Source organism: Siniperca chuatsi, linkage group LG13, assembly GCF_020085105.1.
Source record: "Siniperca chuatsi isolate FFG_IHB_CAS linkage group LG13, ASM2008510v1, whole genome shotgun sequence".
Taxonomy (NCBI): Eukaryota; Metazoa; Chordata; class Actinopteri; order Centrarchiformes; family Sinipercidae; genus Siniperca; species Siniperca chuatsi.
Genome location: NC_058054.1, coordinates 19,355,856 through 19,379,963, shown reverse-complemented (window position 1 = coordinate 19,379,963; position 24,108 = coordinate 19,355,856). Strand labels below are relative to the sequence as shown.

The 24,108-nt window shown below is 40.4% G+C and overlaps 3 protein-coding genes across 3 annotated transcripts; 2 read left to right on the top strand and 1 right to left on the bottom strand.

Annotated features, from left to right (window-relative positions):
* Nucleotides 1-1,657: 1,657 nt before the first annotated feature.
* Nucleotides 1,658-9,783, top strand: dmbx1a (diencephalon/mesencephalon homeobox 1a). Its single transcript, XM_044220310.1, has 5 exons — nt 1,658-1,952; nt 5,406-5,575; nt 6,014-6,192; nt 7,019-7,421; nt 7,558-9,783. The coding sequence occupies exons 2-5, from the start codon at nt 5,422-5,424 to the stop codon at nt 7,995-7,997; spliced, it is 1,176 nt and encodes a 391-aa protein (XP_044076245.1). The 5' UTR covers nt 1,658-1,952; nt 5,406-5,421; the 3' UTR covers nt 7,998-9,783.
* Nucleotides 9,784-13,584: 3,801 nt separating this feature from the next.
* nsun4 (NOP2/Sun RNA methyltransferase 4) lies at nt 13,585-19,034 on the bottom strand. The gene is made up of 8 exons (XM_044220308.1): nt 18,876-19,034; nt 18,062-18,281; nt 16,916-17,087; nt 16,493-16,647; nt 16,190-16,350; nt 15,952-16,076; nt 15,693-15,825; nt 13,585-15,520 (listed from the first exon to the last, which is right to left on the bottom strand). Exons 1-8 carry the CDS (start codon nt 19,032-19,034, stop codon nt 15,377-15,379), a joined length of 1,269 nt encoding a protein of 422 aa, XP_044076243.1. The 3' UTR covers nt 13,585-15,376.
* A 110-nt stretch (nt 19,035-19,144) lies between these two features.
* Nucleotides 19,145-23,473, top strand: LOC122887263 (cytochrome b-c1 complex subunit 6, mitochondrial-like). Its single transcript, XM_044220309.1, has 4 exons — nt 19,145-19,304; nt 19,980-20,036; nt 22,754-22,915; nt 23,076-23,473. The coding sequence occupies exons 1-4, from the start codon at nt 19,257-19,259 to the stop codon at nt 23,106-23,108; spliced, it is 300 nt and encodes a 99-aa protein (XP_044076244.1). The 5' UTR covers nt 19,145-19,256; the 3' UTR covers nt 23,109-23,473.
* Nucleotides 23,474-24,108: the final 635 nt, after the last annotated feature.

Sequence of the window (24,108 nt, the reverse complement as noted above, 5' to 3'; positions counted from 1 at the left end):
TAAATATAGGCCTACCAATAACCACAGTTAAAAATACACAGACTTATTCATGTTGTTAGACTTAATTCAACGTTTAAGCAAATAAACAGAACGAATATTTAGTCCGTCTTAAGTTACCAGGAGGCTTTATTATAACAGCGAAGGACTCACGTTATTAGGTTTGGTTGGTGGTTACAATTTATCAAGAGTGTACCGCAAGAGTCCTAACATTTTCATTTCTTTCTCTTCATTTGATTTTTTAGTTTTGTATTTCAACACTCAAAATAAATGTCATCATTTTAAACTAGAATAGAGCCTACTGGCGCTTATTATTTAAAACAGGCTGCGAGACTTCTGATTTCTGACGTAAAAATGACAACTCGTTTTTTTTTAATAAAACACCTCTCTCACCTTCCGCCTGATCTCTCTCTCTCTCTCTCTCTCTCTCTCTCTCTCTCTCTCTCTCACACACACACACTCACACACTCATAACTTTCCACTTTATGATAAATGTCCACAAACCACTGATTGTCTAACAGTGCATCCGGGTGCAGTTCTGTTTTAATGTGCGTCAAAACGCATGGACATAAATATTCTCTATTCCATGAAATCTTTTGTCTACTGTTCAGATTTGTTCAGAGTGAGAAACATGGTCAGAGATGAAACTGCGTTATAGGCCAAGCACTTTCTCAAAGAATCTCCCAACAAAATATGCAAGCTTTACATTAAAAGACTACTTTGCGCTGCCCTTAATTCCCTACCTAAACGGTTTTGCTCCGGGAGAAGAAATCTTCTCTAAAAACCCTTCAAGAAGAGAAGGGCATTATTGCCCTAATCCTCTTACCCGCAGTCATTTTAAGACAGGGGTTTTTGGAGGCTGAGATGGCGTCTTGTCTTCCCTATCCCATCCCAAATCCTTCCAGGCCGGGAGAGAGTCTAAAGGCAGCACCCTGGCATCTATTAGCCATCTTTCTAAAGTCTCTCTCTCCTCCAGTGGCATGCAGAAAAAGCCGAAAAGCAAACAAACTAAAGGTTGGTTGCTTTTCCTCACAAAAACTAAGGAAAGGCAATTGGATTCCTGCTCTAAGTGCATACAAGCAGTTTGAGGATAGAAGATTTAAAAAAAAAAAAAAAAACTAAATAACAAATAAAATCATTTCAGGTTCATAGGTGTGAATGTTTAAAATGTGTTGACAAAGTGTCTTCGATATTTATAGGCTTATATTTTCATGATTGATAATGTATAATTTATATTAGCCTAGAGAAAGCCTTGGCAGGATCATTTTACTCACTTTAAATTTTAGAATATAACCTACAAACATTATTTACTAAATTACAGCAGCTTTGCCAAGAAATAAAATGCATCTTCGTTTATGTCGACCACAAATCAATATCTACACATTTTGCCAAAATTGAACCATTAAAAAGCTTCAATCTTCATATTTCAGTAATGTTTATCAATTTCATAAAATGAAAAAAAAACTGTGTAGACAGACACGGGGGTTTTTAGAGGACATAATGTGCTTAAATTGATCATATTTGGAAATATCTCCAGAAGTCAGTGCGCCAGAGTCTGCCACTGGACGATCAGCGATCTTATTTACTTGACTGACAGCATGGAGAGCCAATAGAAAGCTAGCATGACCCCCGCGAAGCTCTCCTTAAAATCCCTCCACCGGGCTCTCGCGCACCAGCAGATGGCGGCTTCCCACTCCTGCGCGAGACGGCGAATTCACCCCGAGATAGGCAGGTGGAGCGCGAGCGGACGGACTTGAAGTGAAGCAACAGACTGGATGAGTTTTACATTGCCCCGACTTGTTATCTCACTGTCGGACAAAAGGACGGAAAAAGAGGGCTTTAAAAAAGCAACACACGGCAGCTGAAAGAGCAGAAGAGAAACCCAAAGAAGAGGAAGAGCTCGGATTGTCTGTGCTGTCTGGAAGTGACGGAAAAGACAGCTGTCCCTACCAGAGGTAAAAACTTTTTACCTCGTCTCTTTAATCACTTAAACGTATTTTTCACATGTTGAGTTCTTAAAAAACGGTGTTTAAAATACTTTAATATTCAACTGGTTCGCAATTTATCATTCAAATGCGTCTCTAAAGTAGCCTAATTTAATCAGAATGAAGTTTGTTTGTAAAATACAAGGCATATTAGTGGAGATGAAAGTAGTTCCTCGGTTGGAAATTTATTTGTTATCATAAATCTGGTATTTTAAAGTTTCGGTGTGCAACCCAAAATGTAACCTGACGTGAGAACTGAAATGCATAACCTTCACTTTACAAATGATACACACTTAAAAACAAAACGCTTGTTTTAGGCTAACCCTTAACAAGCACCTCCTTTTTATGCACGAGCCCAAAAATTACACACCCAGAATAAAGAGAGACTCCGGTTCTTCACTTGTTTTGGGTACATGAAGCCAGTCTTTTCTGAAAGGGAAGTCTTTTAGAGATTACAATTAAAAATAAATCAATCAATCAAAATTACTCTAAAGTAATACAAATTTACAGAGACACAACATAGTAATGTAAGGTGTTTCTCCTGTATTTACGGCTATGTCTTGTATGCATTCCTGTTACAACATAAAGATAGGCCTAATAATTCTCGCTTCTTTAAACAGACTTGATAAATGCTGACCGTAAAATATCAGACACTGAAATGACATATGCATAACAAATATCCTTCATAATAACAGCTAAGAGAAAAATCAAAGACATGCCCCTCGCCCCCTGACAGTTTACACTGTGACACAGCAAAGAGCAGATTGTCAGGTCGACTCATGCCCCTGGGGGCTGTTAGCAAATAACATTTTTCCTAATTTAGTCGGATCAAAGAGTTGCACTGTACATGCCAATTTACATAATGACGGTTTGATAATCGAAGCACTGAGCAGGGCTGCCAGGAGGGCCCAGTGCCTGGAGCAGAGAGGCTTATGAATGACAATAACAGCACTGACAGGCTCACAGTGATGAGCTATTGTGTTGAATTTGATATGGGCAGGAGGATACAGGCTATAACCAGAGATGTAGCCTAAATATAAAAGGTGGGTAAAGCTGGTAATCACGAGAAGACAGACTTAAAGCTAAAAAGTTTACCTGCGCACAAAATAGGGGGGTAACAGTCTAAAAACATGCAGCTGAGATCAAGATAAGATTTTTCTTTGCAGCTTTATTGCATGGTGCAAAAAGAGATTAAATCAGTGGCAGACGTTTTAGTCCCTCAAACTTTCATCAGTGTTTGCAGGCAGGCAGGTGTAAAGAAATAGGCTAAATGTGTGTACATTTTGAGAAATGTTTATAGATACATGAAGCATTTCTTTCCCGTATACATTTTGTGTGATTTGAGACTCAATCCGATTAAAACGTACACCTTTATTTTCAGAGAGAACATGCAGAAAAGGAAAAAAAAAACCCAAAACAAACGCAGTTGAGAAAAATCGTTTGCCTATTACTAGAACACACATGCACTTTCACACGCGCGCGCACACGCGGGAACTCCAACTCAGACCTAACCACCCAGTCCCACTGTACGTCCGTCCGTGTCAGCGTTGATGATAAATGGAGGGCCTCGCAGTCGAAACCTATTTGCACTTCCATTAGACGGGGAGCCAAATGGGGATCAACATGCATATTTTTACCCGCGGAGAAGCCATACATCTCAGCCAAAACGTTGCCCCGGGGCGATGGGATAAGAGGCCGCCAGAGAGGCGAGGGGGGGAGACGGGGAGGGGGGCCCATTCAACTCAAATACTTGGGGGAGTAAAGTAAATGTTTAGCGAAGCACCTTCTGTCCCGGCGAATTAAACTATTCCCCACTGCCCTCTGATCACATTCATCAGCCGCCGCAGCCACTTAATAGGCTGGGAATGGGCACTGCGGGCATCACACCCCACACACACACACACACACACACCACATACACACCCCCCACACACACACAGGAAAAAAACTGCCTTTTAGATCGACCACCCAGTCTTTTCACAAGATAGGTTAACAATAGTCTAATTATTATCATTATCATTATTATAGAGTAATTTATTAGAAAATTACCCTATAACCTATATCCGCCTATACTGAAATCCATTGCTGTAAATTAACATAATAGCTATCAAGTCATAATCAAAAGATGCCAGACCAGTAGGCTACGTAAAGGAGTATGACCTCGGTCACATTAACACCAATTAAGTTTCAAATTAGAACTAATATAGGCCTACTGCATAATTTCAGAGCATGGAGCAATTCAAACGGTTCAAAAATATACTGGAATTACTTAGCCTACCAAATACTTGTAACAACAAATGCGGTTTTGTGGTTATTAATTTGTTGACATTTATAGCATACACACAAAAAAATGGTTGTAATTTAGTCAAATGCAATAAAACAATTACGACATTAGTAAAAAGATAACCTGAAAGTTTTGTAAAAAAAAAAAAAAAGTAGGCCTAGAAGTCTGTACCAAGTCCTAAAACTTAGCCAGTTCCCTGGATACTGTACCTGTCATACAGCAGAAAGATTTATATCTCCTCCCTGTGGTCTCTCTGCAATAGTTATAATAACTGTTTGGGCCTCCGAGATATTCCCTCCTGGCAGCCTCCTCCGTACTAATACATATCTAATCGTGTCCTCCAGCGTTTCATCTATGAAAATCTACAAAATAGAGTTTGGGAAACTGCTGCCATGTGAAAGACTCTAACATGGATGTTTTCCTTCAAGAATTGAATCTGCTTGTGTCATTAAAAGCTGCAAGTATCAAGGCCTATATGTTAATTATAAATGACATAAAATTACCCAAAATAAATTGCACGCCTTGCTGTTAAAATTGAACAGCACTTACTGAGAAAAGCATTTCCGTAATCATAGCCTATTAAAAATAATCCTGCTATCAGGTTGCAGGTTTTGCCACCGAGACCCGGAACAAATCTCCTTATTTCATTTTCCAACACATTTCATGACGCCTTGATCGGTCAAAGCAACGTTTTCAATGGGGATTTGGCTTCTCCGGGATCACAGAAACGACGTGAATAAATTCATGAATAAGGCACCCGTCACGGTCCATTATAAGAATGAGTGATAATTACCCCAATTAAAAGTCTTTTGTATAATTAATGGATTGAACCGAGCGATAATTGGATGTTAATGGATAACACTTTTGTCTGACTGCGCACATTAAAATCTATTGGCCCTTGAGCGCGGGGACCTGCTGACATTTACTAATAAAAAGCTCGTGTGTTAGCAGTGGATCTACCATAGATGATTTTGTTCCTCTCATCAAAACGGAGGCTTGCTTTGAGATCACATCTTCAATAGTCGCAGGTGTCCATCAGCAGCCACGCGCCCTTAATGTCAACATGTCCTTGAGTGAAACACTGAACTCCTTCCTTCCTCTATCTGAAAATCACAACAGTCCTCTCTTCCGTTCCGCAGGCAGCGACCTCTCACCATGCAGCACTACGGGGTGAACGGCTACTCTCTGCACGCCATGAACTCCCTCAGCGCCATGTATAACCTGCACCAGCAGGCCGCGCAACAGGCGCAGCACGCGCCCGACTACCGGCCGTCCGTGCACGCGCTCACACTGGCAGAGAGACTAGCTGGTAATTGAGTGCACGCTCACACACACACACACACACACACACACACACACACACACAAAACTCCTCTTTGGATGCGGTGCGCAGGCTGTTGCCCTGCCTCCAAACACATTAGATTGAAACAGAACTCATCATTCATGAGACATACAGTATGTGTGTAATAATAATGACAATCAGCCGCGGCTATTTTGGCAGTTTTGGAATCAGCCAGTGAATTAATGAAATTATGATGAAAGCTGCATGAACCTGAACGTATATGAGTTATTACAGAACAGGTGGGTTATCATAGACGTTGTTTTACTTACTCGGGGGCCATTTTAGCATTTGCAAACACTGGGCAGCTGACATTCACGCAAATAAAGTAAGGTGTCATAATCCCATCGTGCCCAGTAAAATAAACTTGCCGTGTGTTTTTCCTTTCCAACGGCTGCGCATTTCAAGACATCATCCTGGAGGCTCGCTACGGCTCTCAGCACCGCAAACAGCGCCGGAGCCGCACGGCCTTCACCGCACAGCAGCTGGAAGCGCTGGAGAAGACTTTCCAGAAGACCCACTACCCGGATGTGGTAATGAGGGAGCGGCTGGCCATGTGCACCAACCTGCCCGAGGCCCGTGTGCAGGTACGCATATACCTAACGGAAAAACACTGTACAGTAGACAAAACATACACTGATATGGATGTGTGTGTGTAGCAGTCAATAGTGAGTTTAGAGCTGCTTTTAATGCTTGATTTAGTTTCATTACGAGTAACATTTTGTTCATTTGTATTATTTGTGTAATTTTAATGTATGTTTTGTATCTTATGGGGACTAGTATTTGTATAGTATCAACCCAATTGTGGGGTGGACTAGCTTATTCTTTTGGGATGACATTTTTTTGGTTGGATGTAAAGAAGTAATGAGATGAATCAAAAGAAAAGAAAAAGAAAAAACAATAAGCCTACTTAATTTTATTTTTTGTATGCTGCATTAATAAAAACCTGACAGCTTTACACAGTTTGAGTTGAAAATAGTGACTGTCTATCTGATAAATACAGACAAAAATTAAAATGTATATTTTTAGGCGGTAGCCTACTTCTTATGCCTTGCTCACAATCTGTGAAACTCTTAACTTATGCATGCACAAAAGAAAATGTAGGTTATCCATCTGAATGCAATAAATGCTAAAATTTAGTCCTAATTAGAATACTATAAACATTGTTAAAACTGATTTAAAAGTTTGATTGATAATTTACTTTTCAAGTGTAAGTTAATTCTGTTAAGCCTTGTGAACACGCTTGTATTGCTGGCACTTTATTGACTTTTTGGGCTTTTCATATGCCACTCAACCATTTGATGCTCACTGAAATCAGGGTGTTGAAGTCCCCACTACAGTTGTTATCCACTGTTGTACATCTTTTCTGTTTGTTCTCCCTCTAACTCGCCCTCTTCTCCCCTCTGCCATCAGGTTTGGTTCAAAAACCGCAGAGCCAAGTTCCGTAAGAAGCAGCGTAGCCTCCAGAAGGAGCAGCTTCAGAAGCAGAAGGAGACTTCAGGGGAAGGAGGAAGCGAGAAGGAGGACACACCTCCATCCACAACTATCCTTCCTGACACCCAGCTGCCTCCTTCATCCTCCTCCTCCTCCTCCTCCTCTTCTCTGGAGACAGAGGGCCCCGTAGTCAGGCCTGTACCGCTGGACATGGAGCTGAACGTCACGTCAGCAGAACACTCTGGCAGCGAGTCGGCGACAGAGGATAATGCCACAGATAAGGAGGACGAGAGTAAATCTCAGAGTGAGGAGATGAGGTGTGAGAGAGCAGTGACACCTGGGGACGTCTCTCCAGTTTGCAAAAGACTCAGCCCTAAACCAGGTAAGAACATAGGATACTTGATTTTTAACAACAATCTTTCTTGATCCTTCACAAACTTGTTTAATCCCTCATCTGCAACAATGCACTCATCAGCTGACGATAACAATTAAATGTACCCCCTCTCCTCTCTGTCCAGACTCTCCCCTGGTCTCTCCGTCCGTGACCCCCTCCTCCTCCAGCAGTGGCCTGGCCAGCAGTGGTCCTCTCTCTCAGAGCCACTCTTACTCTTCCTCCCCTCTCAGCTTGTTTCGCCTGCAGGAGCAGTTCCGCCAGCACATGGCTGCCACCAACAACCTGGTGCACTACCCTGCCTTTGACCTCGCTGCCCCATCTTCACTCCCCTACCTGGGAATGAATGTTAACATGCCCCCCACGCCGCTGGGCTCTCTGCCCTGCCAGTCTTACTACCAGTCCCTGTCCCATCACGCCCAGCAGGTGTGGAACAGCCCGCTGCTGCAGGCGTCGGCTGCAGGCGGCCTCACCAGCCACAACAACAAGACCACCAGCATTGAAAACCTGCGTCTGAGGGCCAAACAGCACGCTGCCTCGCTGGGACTGGACACAATGTCTAACTGAGAATCAGATCGTATGGAGGACAATGTCAGCTAGGCCAGAGCCTCAGCCTGCACATCACCCCATCCTACTGCGTGTCTGTGTGACTGTGATAGTTCTTTAGGAACCGTATACTGAGTAGATGGGCACAGGACATGCAGAGATGTCCAAAAATAAAACATGCCAACATGCACTGGACCTACAGATCTTCATTTAACAGCTTTTTAAGACAGACCACACTTACGCAGCTTTTTTGACTCCTCTAAGCTTCCGTTGCAGCTCAAGATCCAAAAGTATAACCTCGGGAAAAGAAAACCCACAAGATACTGAACACTGCTTGAATAATGCGACGGATCAAGTGAATGTTCCGACTCAGAGGACAGTGAACGTGTTTCTGACTCATTTGATGATGTTTCCAACCGACATGTAATGCTGGACCTTCTTAACATCTGAAATAATAAAAAAAAAGAACAACTGAAAATGATGTACACAGCTGATGATGGATGCACTCAGTTTAAAAGACAATGCAAATACTGTTTACAAGGATAATGTGAATAAATGAGGCACTTTTGAAGGAATTAGGCTCATTGGCCAGGAGGAAAAAGGTATCGCTCAAGCAGCAAAGAGACCATTGCTGTCACAGGACTATTGACGTTTCAATTAAGCAGCACGGTTATGTACATAGCATGTACTACATAACAGCACATAAATAAAAATAAACTTCAAGCCATGTTGTCCTCAACAGCATAATTAAAAGTGACTAATTTACCAGTTTAATGGCCAGTAATATGCCACTTTGTACAGAGGCTGGCTTGATAATGAGAAAATGATTTCAGTGACTAAATTCTCAAAGCTTTTAATTACATTTTGCCCTGGGCTGAGGGAGCTGGGGCAAATGCAATTATGAACATGCATAACATTTAAGACCGCCTTTATAAATTAAAAAGGTCTGTGCACTAAAACGGTAAATTAAGGTCACAACATGACTGACATCAGTTTACCATGAGTTGATCTATTTCCTTTGGATACGAAATGATATGGTAAACAAATTTGGACTTTTGGAAAAATGTCTTGACTCATATTCTCGCCTTAATATTCTCTTGAGGAAACATGCAGCTTTTCACTGAAAGTCCGACTGACTGTTAGCACTTGATGAGGAGAATCACACGCGTCCCTGATGTTTTCTGTTAATGTGTTCTGGAAGCTAATGTCTGCATATGAAAAAAATGCACATTATTTTAGTATGTAAAATACAAAAAAGTCTATCTATTAATGTTTACTGGTACGGTAATTGTAAAGTTCCTATTATGTTGTATAATTGATAATGGACTCTGTCTCAGATAAAATTCCTTTAGCTGTCAGATTGTAAGATTGTATTTGCTGAGCTCACCGGCAGCCCCGTCGACCCCTCCTCTCCTGGTTGTCTGTGTAACGGTCCTGGGTTGAATTAATATTTTAAATGTGTTCACTTTCTTCTCTGGATTTGGCTAGAAAAATTAAATAAATTTGGATTGCGGGAAAACTGAAAACATCTGTATTTTGCAATCCAGACAGAAAAGTGAATAACTGACCCGAGTCCTCTGTGTACTGCTGTCTCTCTATTGACTCTATTTGAATTCTGTTGTGGCTGTTATTCTAATGCTGTCCCCCCCCCCACTGTCTCTGTCAAACTACTTGGTCCAGTGGTAGATAGATTTATAATGGTGGAGGAGAGAGTGAGCGGACCATCAGCAGTGTTGTTTCCTTTACTCCTCCCTAACAATGTAGACTTGTTGTTGTAAAATAATCGCAAATAAAAACATTGCTTGGAGACTTTTATAATGAAGACATCTATATCTTTGCGGAATATTTACACAGTATGGGGGTGGTAATGGCCAAACCTTGACAAGGGTGGTGTGCCACAGTTTAAATCTGCAATACAAATCTGCAATACAAATGCATGAATTTAGAAATACAACACATAGATATAAGCTTTAGGATCCTACGTTTTAACAGTGTTGTAAATCTGCCTTTCAGTGAGTAAGCAAACTCTAAAACCTATTGATCGAGTGCACAAAAAGAACTCTGAAGGAACAAAGTTGGTTTAAATTCCTACTTTGGCAAATGTAAAATATAAGTAAAAGTGAAATATAATTCAAGTTATAACTTATATATAAGTTATAACTTAAATATATAAAAATATTTACTAATAAATAAATATATTTAAGGTGATGAGTTCATGAGAGAAGAGGTGATGGTGAGAGGAAAAAGAAACACAATGAAGGGATAAGACGAAGGTCAAATTAAAAGAACAATAAAAAACAAAACAAATAAAATGTATGAGAATTTGCGGGGAGACAAAGAGTACGGGAGCAAAACAGACAGAAAAAGAACAACGTAATCTGAAAAATAAAAAAGCTGCATGGAGACATAAGCCATCCTCAATGAATAAGCAGGCCATTATCCTGAAGAATGACGGCCCGGGGCGGTGATTATGCTGCTATTATATCTTTAACAGCATGGTTTGTCAAAACGCACAGACCCCCACCCAAACCTGCCCCTACACACACACACACACACACACACACACACACACGGGCAATTGGGCATCTCTGCCACCTCCTCCAAAATGTGCCCGTGCTCTTCTCACAGTAAACTTTACATGCACTGTAAGTGCAATGCCTCGGCTGTGTGACATTGCTCTGCTGTTAATTGAATCGACCTTTACCATATATTTTCCCCTCAGTGTGTGTAAATAACAAATGCAGGCTGCTGCATTGGGCAGTTTCTCCGACCATTACGAATGACCACTATCCAAAAATCGGATAGAGGATAATGATCTCACCAGATTAGCAGCGTTAATGTGGGTGTAACACCTCACTCTAACCCTTGCTGTGTTTTATTACACCACGTACATGTGTGTGTCCTCGGCCAAGGGCATCCTGATTGTGTGACTGATAAGATTGTGGTGTGGATATGCAGCAGAACTGAATGTCCTTGTTATCCAGGGTAGGAATCTGTCCAGGTACACGGCAGGATTTCCTCCCATAGGGCTCTGGACCACATAACACAATACGCTTGTTCCAAATGCTCTCTCTTTTCTTAACACCCACCCCCAAACACACACACACATATATGTGCGCCCTGGGGGTTGAACAGGGATTGCTAGATTGTACTGCTGCAGGGTCAAGTGTGTTGAGCCCTTGATGCTGGATCAGGTGTTGCCATCTCTAACACTCAGGGCTGTATATTCACCACTATACCGCCATAAGCACCTATTTATAGGCACACACGTATCTCCATCTACTTTCCTTTAAGCAAGGGATGACATGTGTGTATTGATGTGTGTGTGTGTGAGGTCTCAAAAAAAAGAATGAAAACGCCCAATAATTTGTGGTAGCGATATGAAGACATGAACCCGATACTTTTAAACTCAGGTCAGACAGTTCATCTTTAAGACTTTAGTTGTCCTACCTTAAAAAGTATTTTGTAAAAGTATCCCTAACATGTAAATACTGCTCTCTCTCTCTCTCTCTCTCTCTCTCTCTCTCTCACACACACACACACACACAGCTCCCCGGAGCAAGCCCCCCCACACAAAAATCACAGTGTACCATTCAATCAGTGCTTTTCCCCCCCTCCCTCCACTCCATGGTTCTCTTAAAGGTTTTAACCATGGCGAGAATGAAAAGTGCCAGCGTCAGAAACCTTGGCCCATTGAGGAGGTGACAGGGTCTGCCAGAATATGATCCTAATCCTGTTTCCAGCATTCTTTTAGCCCACTGGCATTGCCATTTCGCCGCATATTCTCTGAGCTGTCAGGCCCAGGGAAATCCCTCTAATAGTGCATTGCCAGATACACATCAAAGCCCTCCTGGAAACCACCAGCAGGAACTTAAAGGAGAGGGAAGCACAAGTACAATCAGGCTCACAGCTGCACATACACATGCAAGAAAAAGCAAAAAAACTTGCCTGAAAACACATAATGCTCAAAGAAATTCAACTCATACATGATGCTTGAGGGAGTCCAAAATTTAACATGGTAACAATCCATTTAAAACTCTGACTTTTACCTTAATATGTTTAATAATTAATGGGGCAAGAGACAGAATAAAGATAGATGTTATGGAGACAGAGAAACAAAGAAAGGAGTGATATCAATAGGCAGACAACAGGTGGCTAAACGGTGTATCCTGAGCCACCCTCCTTTAGTTCCACTTCATCTTCTATTTTCTTCTTGTCCTTTTTTTCTTAAACACTCTGACTGCCATCTCACCCCTCCCCGGGTAATCTTCTTAGAGAGAAGAAAACCCCCATTCTCTCTCTTCTTAATCTGGCTGCAGCCTAAACCTACGGTTGCATTTCCAAAGTGGGCCTCACTGAACCAAACAGGACTGCTCTGCTCCAGTTCATGGAGTCTATCGGAGAATGCTTAGATCACATAATAAGTATATGGCTGCAAAGCTTGTTTGAAGTAACTTAAAGGACAGTCTGCGGTTCTGAAGGGAAACACACAGCGATTAGCTGCAACACAAAGTGCGTAAATATCTCACGCAACATCATCAAATGTTACATAAAAGCATGACTGGGCTACAGTATGGGATGTACTATACAGTCTCAGGACTGTGCACCAGAAAAAAATACACATTAAGACTGATATGGATAAAATCACGGCATATTATATACCCATATCAATATCTATAGTGATAACACATTTACTGGAAAAATCTACTGAGGAACTGTTATTGGAAAAAAACTAACCAGACTGGAATGAGTAGTAAAGCTACGTCATTGTTAATGCAAAAATCCTATAAAGATACAATATTGCCAAAAAGAGTGCCTGCTGGGTGATGCAACTTTGTCCACAATATTAAAAGTACAGATCTCTCACAGTTGACAAATTTTATATTATCATATAGCCCAACTAAACCACATTATGAAGAAAGGTATCTATGAAAAGGGTACAATATGAGATCCACTAAGTCTGATGTGGTAGTAGATCTATAGTTGTAGTGCAATTTCCTGGATAATCCTCCATGATTTATAAATTATGCAAAAAAAAGAAAACTGAAGAGAGGGAGAGAGAAGAAGTCAACCTATGCATGTCACCTGCTCTTGGCCACTCTCGACCCTCTCAGTGTGTCGTTGTACTGTAATATGAACAGCTGTAATCTAAAAAAGAACAAAATAACACTATATAACATTTTCTATCCGCCCTGTGGCTGAGAGCAGCAGAGAGCGCATCCTGCTGGGATCAGTCTACACAGTGCATCTGCGACAAAGACCCCTCACCGGTGAAATCCCCTCTCCCACCACCAACTGGGACACATGTCTGATCTTCACCTCTGGACTGGAAACACCACAGCAGGAACAGCAGCATCTGCTTTAAATACACAGACTACAACTAGTTCACCATGTGTATCTAAACATTAAGACAACTTAATGTACTAAAGATCTGTAAAACCTGTAAGACATGTTTCTCTTTACGTTTCAGTCACTGTTTCCTTCTGCTGTCATTTAATAACTAACTACTGTAGGTGCTCAGTCTTAATATATGGAGTTCATTACTAATGGGGACAAGATCATTCATTCAGTAGCTTGAGTGGTACGAGGTGAAAGCACAAGACTGTTACAGTGTTTTGCATGTTTATTAGCTAAAATGCAAGATTTAAATTTTATTTGAAAACACAACAGAAGCATGGCTGTGTAGTTAAATCCATAATATTCATCTTTCTAATACACAGCATATGTCTCCCTAACACAGGCTTATACACAGGCACACAAACGCACAGCGGTTCATTGGCTAATTCAATAATAAAACAGACAGCCGGTGGAGTCTATAGACAGGCAGAATAGAGAGTAACTCATCTCTAACAGTCTGCCGTCTCCTGAGTGTTAAAACATGTAAATTTATGTAAGAGCCCATAGGAAACACATATTTACAATACGTTTAGGTAATCACAAGATGTGCGAAGAGGCATTCAAGGCCCTGGAGACGAAAGCAGTCAATACAAAAATAGTTTTTATGTGTCATTAATTCCCTCTGCATTCCCAGATACATCCCCCTTTTACCGCAGTAATACAGTAATCACTCACAATCGCACAGAAAATTATCTGCACTCATCTGTGGAATAAAAAAGCGGAGGGGCAAAACAGGGTGAGACGTCCCATTTTAGTTCTCTGCTGCCTCTTTAATGTTCATCTGGGAGCCGCATGGCTGCCGTCCATCCCAGCGCAGGGATGGGACTCAGCTCCTGCACTTGGAGCAGCTTAATGACAGTGGGATGTGGATGGTGGACTCGTTAGACACACACACACACACACACACACCTTTTTCACGCTACATTGCCTGGCCAGGACAACATAAAGGGTCATCGGCGGTGTGATGGAAAAAGAGGCACCTCTCTGCTCACATTAGCTTGTGATAAGAGGAAACACTTCCCCTCTGAGTGATGTCAATGCAAAACAGAGTCAATCCAGCTATAATAATGAAAGTTGCACAGATTCAGATGTGAGAAGCCAAATGGTCAAATAAGTCATTACCTGCCTGTTCATTACGCCTTCCTTCCACACACCCACATATCGCGTTATTAGGCAAAGCCATCAAACCTGATGAATAACCATAGAACAAGCCAAACCCATTTTCATTGGAGAGTTAAGGAGAGCAGGTAATTCTGAGGGAAATTTGTGTTTCAGTAATGTGATTCCCCAGCCTGAAATATTCATCTCTATATGCCTCTGACACAGAGCAGGAGGACATACATACTGGAGCTCCTGTCAACATATATCCTTCACAGACATGTCCTTAGTGTCCTCTAGTGGGCACAGACTATACAGGATATGTTTTATTATTTATCAACCGTTGCCACCTACAGGGCAAAAATATCATTACAATTAAAAGACACATTGCAAAGCTAGTTTAGTCATAAGCACATTCTGACACATACTACGTGCAAAAACTTTTGTCAAATCAGAGTTTTAGCTCACTTTAAAAACCAAAAATCCCCTAAATTGAATTTGGCTTTCCTGTTGATTCACCAGAGTCCAAAGGTCTCCATAAAAAAATTATATATATTATTAAAATTAAAAAATATAAAATTATATATATATATATATATATATATATATATATATATATCTGTAGTTCACTGCTGTCCACAATTATAATGTCGTGGTCCAGGTCCTTCCACTGGATTCTTTGTGTTTTCTGAGGTTGAAATCAGTCACATTTAACCAACTGTAGTCTCGTGTTTCAACAGTCCACCACCATGATGAAAAGTTCTCCTTCAACAGCTACAGTTTATACATACAGATGAGTATGAAGCTGAAGAGTCAAGAGGATCACCTCATTAGTCCATAAAGCAGTGACACAGTCATTCAAATCTCACCAAGCTTTTAGGCAAAGCTGTCCACCAGTCCACAGTCTATGTAAGCCTCCTTAGCTTGCACATGTAGATGGGGCCAAAGTTAGCGGCTAAGTGTGGGATGACCATCTCACCCAGGTGGAGGTCGGGAGCGAAGTGAAAGGTTTTCCTAAACATGTGTGTGAGGGATCGCAGATCAACGACCTGAATGTAGATATGAAAACAAAAATGTCAAATAATTAATTTGGTTCCCCTGTTCATAATCATGAAGTCCTGATATTTCAGAGGTCAGAGCCCTAATTATAGTTATCTTCCACTATTCTAGAGTTTATCACTAAAACTCTAATATACAGTTTACAGTGTGAGTCTGACTGACCTGAAGGTGGATGCCATGGTTCTCTCGAGCCAAGTAGATGGCCTGTTCCACCACACTCAGGTTCTGGATTTGAGAAAGTGTGCAGGTGGAGTAAAGGATCTCCCCACCTGGACAAGCTGCTACGATTCCCGCCCTGCAGGATAGAGAAAGGGTTTGTTCACTTTATATAAAATAATAATGCTCACCTGTAGCTTTAAAGTAATCACATAAACAGTAATAATACCATTCACACTATAGTTATATCTTTTTTGAAACTTACAGCAGCAGCTCCAGCTGTAGCTGTGGAAGCCTTCGTCTCTCACCGGTCCTGCTCTTACTGAATATATTGTTGTCGTCCTCCATGAGTGAATGTCTGTCTGTGGTGCAGGGGACGTCAACAAGGACCTGAACACAGACAAGAAAGGACAAGGTGGACAAAGTGGTGGTATTTGGATAAATACATCATTAATTCAGGCATCTGTAATTTTTCTGAAAATGATTACATAACTCTGGCTTACTCTGTCGAAAGTGTTCCTTTCGATTTCCCCCCACTTGGTGCCATCAAAGGAGGTGATGCGTAGTTTCTCGTCTGTCAAAAACTGCTTAGGAACGTAGCTGTGGAGGACCTTCCTCAGTCGCAATGTCCGAGACACAGAGGTGTCGTTGACGCACAAAAAACCTTTGGCATAAACACAGACGATGGAGGGTTAACTACGACTGACAGACAGAACAACAGCACTAATGCTCACAGACAGAGAAGCCAAGAACGTTTTAGCATGGACTAAGTAAGGAAAACAGAAAGATGAGAGCAGTCCTCTTACTTATAGACTGGGTCTGAAGTAAAGCCAGGGTCTTGCCTCCTGGAGCAGCACAGAGGTCAAGCACATTGTGACCTTCTTGAACATCCAGTGCGAGACAAGGCAGCACAGACGCTGCGTCCATCAGGTAGTAACCCAACAACCCGCACATGTCTGGTCTTTAGAGGACAAGCGAAGGTCAGAGAGAACTGAGAATCAGACTGCACTTTGAGTAAAAACTTAGAAGAAGATAACATGGTCCTCTTAAATGTTCAACCACTTGGGCTTACTAAACCATTTTGAAACTAAATATATAAACACAAAAATATATGCTTATCATGTTACAAACTACCAGACTTGTAAAAGACGTTAAACAACAGGGCTAATGTCAACAATCCGTTCTGAATAACTGACAGCTGAAGCAAATGTTTTGACCCACAGACCCACCTAGCAGGCTTGAATCTTGTGATGTCCCCTCTTGGAAACACGAAGCACTTGATGTGAGGACTAAGCTGTAGAGGAGAGAGCTGCTGACCATCAGTGTCAGATTTCTTCATAGAAACACCGCTGGATTCCTCCTCAGCAGCAACCTCAGATTCTTTCTCCAAGCATGGCTGAGCTGCAGTAATGATGAAGAACGCAGAATTGATCATATGAGGAGAGAGATTGTGCTTTTTAATGACATAAAAAACTAGAGTTTAACATTAAGGCTTTCAGAAAAGATGGACACTGACTTTTTGCAGTTTTTTGCCATTTCTCTTAAATACAATGATCAACAAATGTTATTGAAGTATTTTTGAGGAAAACACACAATGTTATGGTTTAAATAATTCTAGTAATTAACAATATGCATGAATGTTTATTTCAAATTGTACAGTACTTCCCTGCAACTTTGGTTATCAAGAGGTTGTTCACTGTAACAAAACTAAATGTTAAAAACTAATTAGAGGATTTAGCACCAATGGTCCATAAGTTTTTGTTCACCAGAACCTATATCTGGGCAAAACATCTCTGAGGTAGCAGATTTGCTAAATGAAAATCAATATGCACAAAATAAAAGCAATTACATGCAAATAAAGGGGCTGCCATAAGACTCATTGACTGAGTTATATGCAATGTAATACCATTTGTGTAGTTTGTTTTAAGTTCTGGGTGCCATGCTTGATACAGCATTAGCAAGCAGAGTGAGCCTTAGGGTTTCTTTCAGGTGTGTGTAGATCACACTGTAAAAGCACTCCACAACAAAGTGACGCCTAATGTTATGTTTAAACAAAATATTGTGTTTTGTAATGTTTCCCTATGCAATACAAATGGCCATAACTGACACTTCAATCTACCTACTACTTATTGATTATAAAAACTCTGATGAACCCTAATATTACCTAAACCTATGAACTACTCACTCCCTATAAAAATCAATTCTGTCTTCATTCAAAATGAAAGTGAATGTATCTTTTGCTGTCGTGACAAAAGAAAACTCTAAATTTGTAAGCTCTCAGTATCACACCTTGAAAGCACACTGCTTTCTCTACCACAGTAACTGATAAGCCAACATTAGCAGGTTTACAGTAAACACTGGAGATGCACACGTACCCTCTGGATCTGTGTCACTGATGAAGTCTCTGCATCCCTGGGCTTTCAAGTCTGCCAGAACAGCATCGTGGGAGAAATTATTGTGCAGGGCTCCGTATTTCCTCTCTGACAGCAGGGCGGCTCGGACTGATGGCCACAGCCGCCCCAACTGGACGCTGTAGGTGGCATCAAAGTGCTGCAGGGCGAGACTGGTGGGAGGGTGCTTGGTGCGCGTGGCAGCCTGTTAGAAAGTATGGAGGCCAATGGTCATTGATTTCAAATGTTTACTTGCTTTGATGTTCTCTTTTGTTTCTGTGTGAGTTTAATCTGTCAAGGTAAACAGCTACAATTACGGGCAGAATTTGAAAGGACATGGCCGTGGGTAACTGAAAGGCCATGTTAGTGTACAATTTTATATTCTTCAATGAAAATCTAATAAAAGTATATACATTTTATTATCCTGTATGAGAGAATAACATCATTAAGTTAATTTATGTCTTGTACTTGTCAGTTTCATGACTGTATTGTGTCACTGATTACATTTAGCTACAGAAGTCACAATTGTAGATATTGTCTGTTTATTGTATATATTTATCTGTATTTCAGGGGCTAACATTTTAGGTCCAGCTCTCATTGATTCATAGAGTCTGCCATATAGCTATTGTCAAAATTAAATACTTTTTTGGGATATCTAACGTTATTCTATGTTGCAAGACATTCGTGGCAGCTCCAAACATAAATATCTTTTAAACCTCTGAGTGAGTCTAATTTTATTTTTTTTTACAGATAGCGGCCATTATCAACTGCTTTATCTATTACTGCATTGAGAACATACCCATTTTTCTTTCACTCGGTTTCGTCTTGGCGTTAAAAATCTTAAATCTTTCACTTTTCTTAGTAGAAGTCTGGTATCCAAGAACAGTGCCATCATGTCGTGCGACAGTTTCTTTTGTCCGTCTGCCTCCGACAGCCAAAACAAAGGTTCCGCACGCATTGACCAATTGAATGGGCGGGCCTTACACAAAACCTAAGCAGATGATTGAACTAAAGCGACTTAAATAATCGCTTTGAACCAATAGAAAACTTTATCCGGTGATCCTTGTAGTCGTTTCCTTCGTGTGATCGACCTTACGTCCTCAACGAAAAGCGGTGTTGCTGACAAGCTAGGACTTCTGTCCTCTGCCGGGAGTCTTTGGTGATTTTCAGAGCCGTAATCATGGTTTTCGAGAGAAAGATGCTCACGTACGGCGACCCCGACGACGAGGTACTGAAAAATACGGATATGTGACCTTTTAGTCGCTTTTTGTATGTGTGTTTGGCCAAGTTACCTGACGTTGACTCTGCTCGGTAACGTTAGCCCGACTCTGCGGGTCAGTTTAACGGAGTAACGTATGAGTTTAGTGTCATATCTTTTAAATTTTACTTTTAGTATCAAACGTGGATTGAAGCTGAAATTGTAACACAAACTGTACACGAGTTTAAGTGTTTAGAGATGTCGTGCTCGTTTTTACTGTAAATGTAAGTTGTAACACAGGTAAGTTAACTTAGTTCCTTTTGTCGTAGAAAAGGTTTCAGTCGTAGTCATCTGGACACTGTTTTCAGAATCAAGACGTTTCGGCTCCCATCCGGAAGTCATTCGTCTTGATTCTGAAAACAGTGTCCAGATGACTACGACTGAAACCTTTTCTACGATAGAACACTCCTGGACGAATGAGGGACTACACCGTCTTAGTTCCTTTTGGTTATTTGGATATTCATCACTCAGTTAATAAAACTACAAAGTTACAAAAGCCCATCAAATTTAAATATGTGTTGGATTGTAATTGTGGTTTTAGTTGTATTGTTATTTTGAGCAGAAGTTTGTTTTTATGCAGCCTTTGTTCCTTTTATGATTAGACCAAACTAATTAAATCCCCATGATATTATTTTCACTGACCAGGAGGAAGATGCACCTGCCGAGGAGGAGGAGGAGGAGGAAGAAGAGGAAGAAATGGTGGTAAGTTTATTCTTCATAAATTTGATGAATATTCTTTGAGTATAAACAAGGAACTCACCTGCCATTACACAAAGCTTTCCCAGAAAAAAAGAACAAAAATTGAAAGTATGGACACCTTAAATAACTGTATACATAAATAAACAGACGTTTTTTAAAACTTTTTTTTTTTTATAGATTTTACATATAATACACAATTGTGCACAAAAGCATTGCATCAACAGTGCTATTTCAGATAACAGACAGACAGAAAGAAAAAGAAAAAAGTACCTTTACAGAGAGTATTACAAATCATAATAATCTTAGTGGTTGTAATAAAAGTAAACAAGATAAAGAAAGTTAAGAAGAGACATTGTACAATGGGGGGGAAATTATTATAAATAAATAAAAATTAATATTAAAACATTCACCCAAATGATATGTCAAGGCTTAATGGAGTTTCTACAGACTAAGTCTAGACCCTTATGCTATGGGAGGGAGCGCGTCTATATAAGATAAAAATGGCTGCCATAAGTTATAGAACCTGTCAGTTGAGCCTGTAAGAGTATACTTTATTTTTTCTAGGTGGAGAAACTGCATAAGATCTTTAATCCAGTGAATATGTGACAGTGGTGATTCCTGCTTACATTTTAACAGAATTAGGTGTTTAGCTATTAGGGAAGCAAAAGCTACTGAATTAGCATGTTGTTGTTGTTGGATAAAGGTAAGTCCTCTTGGACAACAAAAATTGCTGTTAGAGGGGAGGGTTCAAATAGTATTCAAAATACTGTAAATGTCTCAAGAACAGAGGTCCTTGGACAAGTCCAGAGAGTGTGAATAAGAGAGCCTAAGTGATTTACATCTGTTACAATTAGGGTCTAAATCAGGATAAATCTTAGAAAGCTTTTCATTTGAAAAGTGAAGGTGATGTACCACTTTAAACTGCATGAGCCTGTGCAGAACATATAGTTCTTGTTAATTGGAGCACGTTTCGACATTGATTGCAGACCAAACCTTTTCCTAAACTGTATCCAAGTTCTTAGGGAGTGTTACACTAATGGATTATTACTAAAAGGTGTAACTGTTAGCAGGAGTGCTGTACAACGCGGAGAGGTCTGCAATATAGTGATTCTATAGTAACCCAACCTGGGGAGTCTGAAGCAGAGCTGCCAATAGAGTACATTTCATGTATTTGCAGCCTAATGATAGAACTGGAAGTTAGGCATGGCTAGCCTTTGTTCTTTGCATGCATTCCCTGCAGATCCTAGGGGTTTTACCGTTCAAAATATAAGAAGATATTGCTTTGTCTAGTACATTAAATAATTTTTTAGGAATAAAAATGGGAATACACTGAGAAAATAATAAAGGAATTTAGGCAACGTATTCATTTTCACAGAATTAACACGACCAGCTAAAGATAATGGAAGGTGTGACCATCTGCTGAAGTCATTTTTTGTACGTTCAAGGAAGAGGGGGAAAATTAGCTTCAAACAACTTTTTATATGATCGGGTTACTTTTATTCCTAAGTAGGTGAAATGGTCTGAAACAATGTTAAATGGGAGGTCCTCATCATGCAGAACTTGTCTCGCTAATTCAAATAAATGGCCAACATTGTGGGCCAAAGACATGAGCCCACATTCAAATAAAATGATAATTAGGACACCACTATGAGACAGTACAGAATCAGCCGTTTAGATTTCGTTCAGTGGTGTAAAGTAACTGAGCACATTTACTTAAGTACTCTACTTAAGTACAATTTTGAGGTACTTGTATATTAATGATTACTTAAGTATCTCCTTTTTCTCCTACTTTATACTTCTACTCTACTACAATTCAGAGGCAAATCGTAGAAAAGGTTTCAGTCGTAGTCATCTGGACACTGTTTTCAGAATCAAGACGTTTCGGCTCCCATCTGGAAGTCATTCTCAATTGATTTCCGGATGAGAGCCGAAACGTCTTGATTCTGAAAACAGTGTCCAGATGACTACGACTGAAACCTTTTCTACGATAGAACACTCCTGGACGAATGAGGGACTACACCGTCTTACTTCAGAGGCAAATATTGTACTTTTTACTGCACTACAGCTTTGGTTACTGGTCACTTTGCAGATTCAGATTGACACAAAACACAATATAACAAATATATTATGATACATTATTAAAGGCTAAGATAAGATAGACTTTATTGATCCTGGGGGAAATTCACAAGCTAACCAGGAGTATATTAAGTAATTAAAATTAGCCCCATCTTCACCAGCTGCAACATTAAGTGATGAACACATTAAAATATTTTATTCACTGTATTTTTGTAACTATTTGTGAGCCTGGGGCGAGCTCACTGTAGGCATACATCATCAGCACACGTCAATACTGTTTGTGTAATTATTCTCACTGCCAGAAGGGGGAGACAGAAGTTCCACACTCCAGCTTTAAGTAAAAGTTCGGAGTACTCTATTCCAAAATCACCTTCACAAACAGCAATCATGATTCTGTGCATCATGCTTTAATATATCAGTTTGAGCATTGTGATCGATTCACCAAAGGCTCGAAGAAATGTTTTGTGTAAGACTGAAGAATTGGGCTTCGATATCAGAAGGGGAGACAATTAATTATGTTGGTGCAAAGTTGCTGGCTCTAGCGTTTAATACACATGTATTTTACCAGCTATGTGATTGGTTGATTTGGTGATGGTTAATTTATTGTAATAATGATATACCACATTTGCTTTTGTCCCTTTCAGGACCCTCTAGAAACGATACGAGCCAAGTGTGAGCAGACTGAACACTGTGTGCACTACAAGGAGCTTCTGGAGATCTGTGAAGCCCGGGTCGGCTCCAGATCCAGCACTGAGGAGGAGTGCACAGAAGAACTCTTTGACTTCCTGCATGCACGGGACCATTGTGTAAGTGTGTGTGTGTGAGACACAAAGAGGGTTGAAGTGGTTATGTGCCTTTCAGAGCCCAAACCGCATATAAAAAACCAGACTGCATGTCACTTGATTTTTGAAAGAGCTCATTTTTGTGCCGATGAAGATGCTAACTGTGTTCTCTTGTCTTTTATAGGTAGCACACAAGCTGTTCCACAATGTGAAATGACCTGCCTGCCAAGTTTCCACCACTTGCAGCTGTAGAATTTAACTAAAATTGTAAAATAATCAGGACAGTTCTATTGTTCTGTGTATTAATGTAAATGAATTTTCTTGGGTTCCTGGACTAAATACATGCTACCCTTTCTGTATACACTGTAGACAGCATCAGAAGCAGTGTGTGGAATATGAATCACTACTGTATAGGTGATAGGTGCATTCAAGTTGCTAAAGGTTGTGCAAAGAAAAGGCTCGCAATGTGGTTGGTCAGTTCATATGCAAAACAAGTATGCTGCTCCAGTAACGGAGAACTTCTCAGGTTTGGTCATGGATTCATCATTCTGACAGGAAAATAAAGGTTTTCTTTGGTTTCCAGTTTGTCTGAGTTGCATCATTTAGATGCATTTGATTCTTCTGCCTGTGGTACAAGTGGAAGTGTTTGCCTGACTGTATACTCAAGACTTTATGAAGCGCCAAAGGCTCTTTGGTTGTGGGTCTGATGTGAGAAAATGTCAGATTTGGATGATACAGGCACACTGTTGGGTAAAATGGACAAGATATTGCACAAATTAGATTTGATACAAAAGTATTCCAAATCCCATGATAAAACTGGTGTTCATCTCATTAATATGAATGTCTTACTGAAAGTAAAATGTTACAGTCACTGCAGCATCCTATTTTGAAAAGAGTCACTATACAAATGATTATGGGGAGATAAAACTGAATTATGCAGTCTTATTAGGTGATGCTCTAGTATCAGAAGACTTGTAGCCTACTTTAGGAAATCATGTCCTGTAGTTTCCTGCCTTTATACAACTTACATTTCACTAAAAATGTCTCCGGGTTGGGGAGATAAAGACAAAGAATTAAGAAGAAAAAGACATCTGTAGGCTTACAAAGACTACTTTAAATATCTGTGGCAGTACTGACATTAAGTTCCCTACTCTTGTGTTTGTGGTGGTTAATAAATGGCAGGATAGCCAGAAGGTTCACTGGCAAAACAATACTCA